At 29.7% G+C, this 9,950-nt stretch overlaps 2 protein-coding genes across 2 annotated transcripts; both read left to right on the top strand.

Annotated features, from left to right (window-relative positions):
- The first annotated feature begins 3,028 nt into the window (after positions 1–3,028).
- On the top strand, positions 3,029–4,625 carry LOC117917293 (cytochrome P450 81Q32-like). The gene is made up of 2 exons (XM_034833516.1): positions 3,029–3,907; positions 3,999–4,625. Exons 1-2 carry the CDS (start codon positions 3,029–3,031, stop codon positions 4,623–4,625), a joined length of 1,506 nt encoding a protein of 501 aa, XP_034689407.1.
- Positions 4,626–6,740: 2,115 nt separating this feature from the next.
- On the top strand, positions 6,741–8,517 carry LOC117917291 (cytochrome P450 81Q32-like). Its single transcript, XM_034833513.1, has 2 exons — positions 6,741–7,643; positions 7,801–8,517. The coding sequence occupies exons 1-2, from the start codon at positions 6,741–6,743 to the stop codon at positions 8,404–8,406; spliced, it is 1,509 nt and encodes a 502-aa protein (XP_034689404.1). The 3' UTR covers positions 8,407–8,517.
- The last annotated feature ends 1,433 nt before the right edge of the window (positions 8,518–9,950 follow it).

Here is a 9,950-nt window from a genome sequence, read left to right as displayed (position 1 = left end):
ATACATAAGTTATAAAAAAAAAATTAGAAAAATAAAAGTCAAGTATACCCATGTGGTTATCTATATTCCTTTCAATTATTGTTTCATTCTTTATAAATAATTAATAAATATCACATTGTACCAATATTAATATTCTAAGTTCACTATATTTACGTCATACCAATATTTTAGGAGGTGTATCACATTGACTTATATATTAATGCATTATTACCATCATACGTTAGGTGCATTCTTATTATCAATATTTATTGTGAAACTTATGTCTTATAATTTTTTTTATACCAACCTCCTACACGTGTTTGTTTATGTAAACAATCCAAAAAATTTTTAATTTATAATTAGTGCATATAATGATTCATCATACTTTTTGGGTACCTACGTTGTAAAATTAACACATTTTTTAAATTATATATTTTAAGGTTAGTTTGTATTCGATGATATCATAATAATAAATATTTAAATAATAAATTGATAATATTAACAACATAATTAATAAATATTCAACCAAAATTCTAATTCAACTCAACCTCTAATCAAAATGTTCAATCTAAACTTAACCCATTTCTCACATTTTTAGTCATTTGATTAGATTGGATACAAGTTTGATGAAAGCTAAAAATGCTTAATTCAAACTTAACTCATTCCCACATTTTTAGTCACTTGATTAGATTTGACACAAATTTGATGAAACCTAAAAAATACTTAATCCAAACTTAACTCATTCCCGCATTTTTTTTGGTGACAAATTAAGTTTGGATTAGGTTCACATTGATTAGATGGGATAGAAGGTGGGTGGAACCTATTTGATTAAATTAGATATAGTTGGATAAAACCTATATGTAATTGTTTTTTTAACTTTATATTTTGTACATTTATACCAAACTTTAAATAGCAAATAACATATCATTTTGAAATAATAAAAAAAAATATAATTGTCTTTCTAAAAATATAAAATAATAAATAATATAACTAAATTTGATGTTTTTTTCTTTTAAATTATTTAAAGTAATATAAACAAAATATTGGTATAATAAGATAAATTACAAATATTATAAGATATTAAATCAATTTTGTTTTAGGTTGAAGTTGTCAAATCCAACTCGAAATTGAGTTAACATTAAGAAAACTTAACAAAAACCTAACCCGGGTATAAAAAAAATATTTGTTAAAACCCTCTACAATATTGATAAAGATAAAATTAGTTATACTAATACTAATACTAATAATAATGATAGAATTATTTAACTGAAATTTGCTTAAATTGTTTTTAATAATAATAATAATAACAATAATTTTTCAAACATCATTTTTAGTACATGTTTCGATATTTCAATTACGTCACAATTTTGGATAATTTTTTCCAAAATAATATAATTAAATCCAAGGTTCGTTGATTTTTGAAAATGATCATATCAAAAATAATATTTTATTCCTTTTAAAAGTTAATTTTCTTTTTATGTAAATACTAGATTTTTGGCATTTTAACTTAATAAGGTATTGGTTCAATCAATTCCGTGAAGTCCGCTAAATTGGCTGATTTTTTGGCTTATAAGTTTCTATCTTATACATTAAAGATCTAGAAAGCTGTCATTTTCCAATTTTTCTATTTTTAAGCAATATATATTTATTTTTTTGGCAGTAAATGCCAGAATACAATTTCAGGACTTGGTTCCTCAAATGGACATAACTAATAAATTTTTTTTTTCAAAATAATTATTAATTTAAAATACTTAAATACTATATTTGATTTCATAGATATGAATATAATATGATCACAAAAGGAATAATAAATCATACTCTATACTTATTTGGCAATGATCCCACCATTTATCTTGAATACATATTTGATTCAGAATTAAATATAAATTAATTTATCTTCCCTCTTTTTAATAGATTTATATGGGATTTAATGAATAGTGATTTTACACGAGATATACATATTTGTGGAATATGAAGTCTTGTTTGAAAATTGTTTTTAAGAACAATTTTTTATTTTATAGAACAAAAAATATAGAAAACATGTTTAATTATAAAAAATTGTTATTTTTAGAACATAAAACATATAGTTTTTAGAAAATATTTTTCGTTGTTTTTTCGTTATCTTCACTTATTTTCTTAGATCTATTTTAAGAAATAATTATACAAACATATAGAATGATTAAAAATAAGATATTATATATAAAAATTATTTTTAAAACATATTTAAAAATATTAAAAGTAGGTTAAAATTATCTTAAGTTTCAAACAAATTTTTGTTACACAAGGAATAATTTTCAAAAACTAATTTTTAGAATTGTTTCCCAAAATAGTTACCATATAGATCCTAAATTTCTTTTTCTTTTCTATTCATAGTTTTTGAATTTTTTTTATATGATCACTTTGCCAAATAGACCATTCTAATATATATTGATATTTTTATTCATAAAATTTTAAACATTTTAATTATTAATATTATGTGTATTTTTTTTTTCATGTATGAAGAGTAAACTGTAGAGATATCTAAATAATGTTTCATATGACAAAGATTTCATATATATACTTTTTTCTATATTCCAATTTTCATTTGTTTAAAAAAAATCAAATATTAATATAGTATATAACATACCCCATTGGTAATATATAAAATATTATTAATTATTACAAATTATTATAGCTTTAAATGCATAGTATTACTTTAAATGTGGTGTGTTTCTATAAAAATTTATCTTTTCCCAATATAAACTAAAAGAGGGTATCAATTTTTAGATTTGTATTGTTTGGTATAAAAGTCTTATATGGTAATTTTTTTTTAGCAAAAATAAAATTATTTTTCATTATAGATAGTAAAAATAACATTATATTAATTACTTTATTTAACATCCAGACCATGATGATTTGTTGCCATTTATTGCATCAAAGATGTTACTAGAAAATAGATACAGAATTTCACTCCAAAAAATAGCTAAAAAAATGATAATTTATATATTTCTTTATTGCTGGACATGATATTGATATTGGTATTTTATCAGAGGGAAAAAGAAGGCATAACATGTTGTACACAGCTCTTTTTATTTTCTGTTTGATTCTGTTGAAGGTGTTTGTACGAGGAAGAAGACGACATGGAAACCTTCCACCAAGTCCTCCTCCTCTTCCGATTATAGGTCATCTTCATCTTGTTAGAGGAGGAGGACTTCATCGAACTTTTCGAAGCCTTTCTGAAAAGTATGGTCCCATCTTGTTTCTCCAGCTCGGGTGGCAACCGACAGTCATTGTTTCATCTCCGTCAGTGGTGGAAGAATGCTTCACCAAAAACGATATTGTTTTGGCAAACCGTCCTCTCTTCCTCCTGGGCAAGTACCTTGGCTACAACTTTACGGCTCTGGCTTGGGCGGGATATGGAGACCATTGGCGCAACCTTCGTCGCCTTAGTACACTTGAGGTCTTCTCCCCCAGTCGACTTGACTTGATCGTGGGCATCCAGAAAGATGAAGTTAAATGTCTACTGCAAAGGCTATCTCCAGACTCGAGGGATGGGTTTGGCAAGGTAGAGTTGAAATCTAAGTTTTCAGAGTTAACGTTTAATATCATAACGAGAGCGGTTGCAGGGAAGCGTTTTTATGGAGAAGATGTGGATGCTGAGGTGTCACTCAATTTTCGGAATCTTATAAACGAGATATTTCAATCTGCTGAGGCAACTAATCCCGCAGATTTACTACCCATATTTCGATGGATTGATTATCAGGGTTTTGAGAGGAAGATGATTGAGGTTAGTGGAAAGTCAGATGTGTTTATGCAGGGCTTGATCGATGAGCACCGAAGTGACAGAAGCTCTTTGGAAAGTAGAAACACCATGATTGACCATCTCCTTTCCCTGCAAAAATCCCAACCAGAGTACTACACAGATGAAATCATCAAAGGGCTTATTATGGTCAGTGGAAATAAACTAAACATGCCGTCCATTTTCATTATTTAAATTCCTTTATTTCTTCAAGTACTCGATCACTAATTTCAAACTGCAGGTCCTGATTCTCGCCGGAACTGAGACATCTGCAACAACGACGGAATGGGCAATGGCTCTTTTGCTCAACCATCCAAATTCGTTGAAGAAAGCAATCGCAGAAATAGACAATCGAGTCGGCCAAGAACGAATAATGGACGAAACCGATCTCCCCAACCTGCCTTACCTTCAAAATATCGTAAGGGAGACCCTGAGACTGTACCCACCAGGGCCATTGCTGGTGCCCCATGTATCCTCTGAGGAATGTGAAATAGGGGGATACCATATACCAAAACACACAATGGTGATGGTCAATGCATGGGCCATTCAAAGGGACCCTAAACTATGGCACGATGCCACAAGTTTTCGGCCAGAGAGATTTGAGACTGGGAAAGCAGAGACTTACAAGTTCCTACCATATGGAGTAGGAAGGAGAGCTTGTCCTGGAGCAAGCATGGCGAACCGACTGATTGGACTGACGTTAGGGACCTTGATTCAGTGTTATAGCTGGGAGAGGGTTAGCGACAAGGAAGTTGATATGACTGGGGCCGAAGGACTCACCATGCCCAAGAAGACGCCGCTGGAGGCCATGTGTAAACCACGTGATGTCCTCAAAAAGGTTTTTGAAGAGTATAAAACTGTCTTGTAGGCGTTACGATGAGTTCTGAATTTTATGCATTGAATGTCATAGACAATAAATATGCATTAATTTAGTTTTATGCTGACGTGGCACTATCAGCTAAATGGGAACCCAACGTTCCACTTTTTAATTTTGGGGGGAGTGCACAAGGTGGCTCCACCGTGGAGATAGAAACAATTTTAGAATTGATTATTTAAGATTTTTACCTAAGAATGAATTTAATATTGATTTTTAAAATTGTTTATGATAACCATTGAATTTATCGTTCCCTTAACATGGTTACTTTGGTGTTGAATTTTGAGATTTGATATGTAAAATGGCTATAATGTCCTTAGCTTTCGGGTTCGGGGAATTGGAAACAGTTTTATCTAACATTTATTTCATTAACTTTTAACAAGTTGAGCGGGTTAAGTATTACTCTTTTTAACGAATTCCAGATGTGATTAAATATTGAGGAGATTAAACAAACAAAGATAAGTCGAAAACAATTTTGTATATTGTAAAAGAGTAAGTATTAAAAAATAAATTATAGAATAATCAAAATTTATTTTTAATATTTTTTATTATATGTAATTATTTTTTGAAATAACTGCTACGAAAACAGTTAAAGTCCCTTCAAGAATTTTTATTAGGAAAATAAAAGATTATTCCCTATCTAAAGACACCTTTTTGGTGCTTACTACTTCCATATTGGTATAATTGTGTTTTAGATTCAATTGGACCCAAAAATTAAGATTTGATCCATAAAAATTGTATAATTGATGGAAATGATATAAAATGTAAAGAAACTAATATACCATTCAAAATTATTTTAAGTATTTTCTACATTGATAAACTTTTTCATCTTAATTTTTTTTAATAATTATTCTGAAAATTTATTGTTTTTAGAAAACTAATTTTTTTAAAAATATATTCTAAAAATATATCATTTAAAAAAAAAAATTTGACATATTTTTAGTTATTTTTTACATATATAATTTTAAATATATATATTTTCCAAGATGTTTGATTTTTAAATAATAATCTATTTTTATGTTTTTGGAAAATTGTGTATTTTTTTCAAATCACTAAATTAAATTAAATTTTATTGATGTTTACAAAAGGAATAAAATTTAAATTATTGTTTTTTTACTTTTTTTTTTTTCATAATCAATAAAGGTTGTTTTTTGAAAGATAAAAAATTCATATTCTTCTTTTCAATTTTCACATTTTTTCTAGGTCTTAAACTTAAATAACGAATTTATACAGACCAAAACTTAATTTTTGATCCCATTCAAAACACAATTGTCCTTTCCACGTTTAAAGAACAGTCAAAGATCGCCGGTCAAATGAATGCATGTGTCCCTTCCACATTTAAAGAACAGTCAAAGGACATTTAAAGAACAGTCAAATGTCGTCGGATCAAATGAATGCATGTCAATGTGTCATTGACCCTTTCACTAATCGTACTAGGTGTTTTATATAATTAGGATAAAAATATTTGAAATAAAAAATAAGTAATTTAAATGATTTTTAAACATCCAAAAAAATCATATTACATTATATGATTATAATAACAAAATTTTAAGGATGATCTAATTAGTTAAAATAATTAATAATTATATCATAATTAAGGTTTTTAATTATACTTGGTTGCTAAGAAATATTAAGAATATTTTATGTAAAATTTTATTAAATACTTAAAATGTGTTTAATAGTAATTTTAAAAAGTGTTTATGACATTTTTAATATTTAAAAATTTTTATCTTTCAAATATTATAAATTATAAAAATATTTTTTAAAATCACTATTAAAGGCACTTTAAAAAATCTATTTGACAGTAATTATAAAGAACGTTTTTAATATTTAATTTTTTTAAAATATTAAAAATATTATAAATACTTCCTATAATCACTAACAAACCAATTTATTATTTTTAATATTGATTAAATTATTGATTGTAGTGAATAATTAATTAATAAGTGGAAATAAATATTATTAAGGCAAGGAATCATATCGGAAAAATTGAAATATTTGGTCCAAAACTTTCTCCTCTTTCTCGTTGATTATTCTATAAATAAAGCATGAACATAATGCAGTTGTATCTAAGCCTACCTTTCCTTTCACTTCTTCAACGTCACAACCATGGAAGTGTCTTCCCTTCACACACCCCTCTCTCTTCTCTTCGTCTTTCTCTTGCTTGCTTTCGGAATCTTCTTCCCAAGAAGACGAAGATATGGGAATCTCCCACCCAGCCCGCCTGCAGTTCCGATTATAGGTCATCTCCACCTCCTCAAACAACCGGTCCATCGATCTCTACAACGCCTTTCACAAAAGTACGGTCCAATCTTCTCCCTCCGATTCGGATCCCAGCTCGCGGTCATCGTTTCCTCTCCCTCCGCCGTCGAAGAATGCTTCACCAAGAACGACGTCGTCTTGGCCGACCGCCCTCGCCTTGCGTCCGGCAAGTACGTGGGGTTGAACTACACTACCATTACCGCGGCATCATACGGCGAACACTGGCGCAACCTCCGGCGCGTCAGTGCCCTTGAAATCTTCTCCTCCAATCGCCTCAACATGTTTCTAGGCATCCGCAGGGATGAAGTCAAGCGTCTACTCCTCCGACTGGCTCGAGATTCGAGGGAGGGTTTTGCAAAGGTAGAGCTGAGACCCATGCTTACAGAGCTAACCTTTAATATTATAACGAGGATGGTTGCAGGAAAGCGATACTACGGAGAAGACTTGGAATATGCGGAGGCTAAACGTTTTCGGGATATTATCAGCGAGATTTTCGAACTGCTTGGTGCATTATCAAATCCAGCAGATTTTTTGCCCATATTGCGATGGATTGGGTTCGGATATCATGAGAAGAAGCTAAAGAAGATCACGAGAGAGACAAAGGCGATCTTGCAGGGTTTGATTGATGAGCATAGAAGTGGTAATGACAAGGGTTCGGTGGATAATAATTCTATGATCGACCATCTGTTATCCTTGCAAAAAACAGAACCAGAGTACTACACAGATGACATTATTAAAGGGCTTGTACTGGTGAGTGAAATGCTGGTTTCGTATCTGCTGTAATTTCAAAGTTCATTCTAAAATTTCATAGAAAACAAAAATAAAAATGCAATTTAATACTTGTAGTGTTGGTTCTTGTGGGGGGTTTTTTTACTTCTTTTTTCATCTCACAAATTCTTCCATACAGGTCTTAATTCTTGGTGGAACCGACACTTCAGCAGCAACAATGGAATGGGCAATGACCCTTCTCCTCAATCATCCGGATGTTTTGGAGAAAGCTAAAGTAGAGTTGGATATGCATGTTGGAAAGGACCGCTTGATAGAAGAATCTGATCTTCCCAAACTGCGGTACCTTCAAAGTATCATTTCTGAAACTATGAGAGCATTTCCTGTAGGCCCTCTTTTAGTGCCCCATATGTCCTCAGATGACTGTCAAATAGGGGGTTTTGATATACCACGAGGCACATTATTATTGGTAAATGCATGGGCCCTTCACAGAGACCCTCAGGTGTGGGAAGATCCTACAAGTTTCAAACCTGAAAGGTTTGAAAATGGAGAACGTGAGGATTACAAACTAGTACCATTTGGAATAGGAAGAAGAGCCTGTCCTGGAGCTGGCCTTGCTCAGCGAGTGGTGGGATTGGCTTTGGGGTCGTTGATTCAGTGCTATGACTGGAAGAAGATAAGCAACACCGCTATTGACACCACTGAAGGGAAAGGGCTCTCCATGCCCAAACTGGAGCCATTGGAAGCCATGTGTAAGGCACGTGAGATTATAAACCAGGTTCACTAGAACTAGAGAACAATATTTAGTTGGTATTAGCTCTCTGGTCATTTGCTTGTATTGTTGCAATAAGCATTCTCGGATGCATTTCGTGTATCGTGCCCGTTATAAATATGTATTACGTGCTAAGATTGTCGTTATATCAATTTGTCAAAGCACAGAGACTTTGACCATACTTTTGTTAAATTAATAAAAAATAAATAAAATTGAACTCTTACATGATCATGGACAAACAATAAGTGTCAAATTGATGATCATTCTAACTTTGTCTGGTTCATACTATATCGTTTTTCCGACTTGAAAAATCTCCCTCCATTATCATGTTGAATCTCCCATGACTTTAATTTCACATCACTTTTCAACCCAAAAGTTGAAGCTCAACGCCATGATTATCACGTTGATCTAGCTGCAATGTAAGAAGACGGACTTTTGATAAGAGTATGGTAATTTTAAAAAAATTATTTTTAAATTATCGTAACAGAAAAAGTTATTCCAAATGTATAATAGTTTTTGTTAGGTAGAAGAGTGAGGTACGTATAATTTTATTTTTTTTAAGCAATATAGTCTTTTCAAAAGATGATTTTTTTTTTTTAAAAATTTAAACAGAAATCCAAAAAATAAAAAAATAAAAATTCAAAAGGTAATCGTTTCTTCATTAAAAAAAAAAAATTAATATTACAAAAAATTTGTAATTCAAACTAATTTTAAAAAAAAAATTCAAAAGGAAAATCGTATCTTCAAGAGACGATTTCTCATAAAAAAAAAATTAATATTACAAAAAATTAAAAATCCAAACTAATTTAAAAATAAAATAAAATGGATGGATATTGTCTCTTATATAGTGTATGAGAAGTTGAAATTAGTGGAGTGTAGTAAATTGGAGTATTAAATGGATGAATATGACAACACATGAATAGGTATAGAATAGGTAAGAGTGTAGTATATAGGATAAGTACATGAATAGGTAAGAGTGTATTTCAAATTTCAATTGGAATCGGTGAGCGTAGTAAATTAGATAATGGGACAATTTTCCTTTGGGATTTTTTATTTATTTTTATTTTTTTAATAGGAAATTTACCTTTGAATATTTTTTTTAAAAATTAGTTTGGATTTTCAATTTTTTGTAATATTAATTTTTTTTTTAATTTGAGATTTTTTTTAAAAAAAATTATTTTTTGTAATATTAATTTTTTTTAATGGGAACTTTTTTTTTAATCGGAAATCGTCTCTTCGTCTCTTGAAGAGACAATTTCCCTTTCAATTTTTATTTTTATTTTTTATAAATTAGTTTGGATTTTCAATTTTTTATAATATTAATTTTTTTTTAATGAAGAGACGATTTCCCTTTTAATTTTTTATTTATTTCCATTTAATTTTTTTATAAAAAAAAATTGTCTTTTGAAAAGACGATTTTACTTAAAATTTTTTTTTATTCATACCCCTCTTTCCTATCTGAAGAAAACTACCATATATTTAAAATAACTTTTTTTGCTATGATAGTTTAAGAATAATTTTTTTAAAATTACCGTACTCTTGTCAAAAGTCCCTATTCA

Source organism: Vitis riparia, chromosome 7 (assembly GCF_004353265.1).
Source record: "Vitis riparia cultivar Riparia Gloire de Montpellier isolate 1030 chromosome 7, EGFV_Vit.rip_1.0, whole genome shotgun sequence".
In the NCBI taxonomy this organism is placed as follows: Eukaryota; Viridiplantae; Streptophyta; class Magnoliopsida; order Vitales; family Vitaceae; genus Vitis; species Vitis riparia.
The sequence above is the reverse complement of the archived record's forward strand: the minus strand, read 5'-3'. Positions and strand labels throughout refer to the sequence as shown.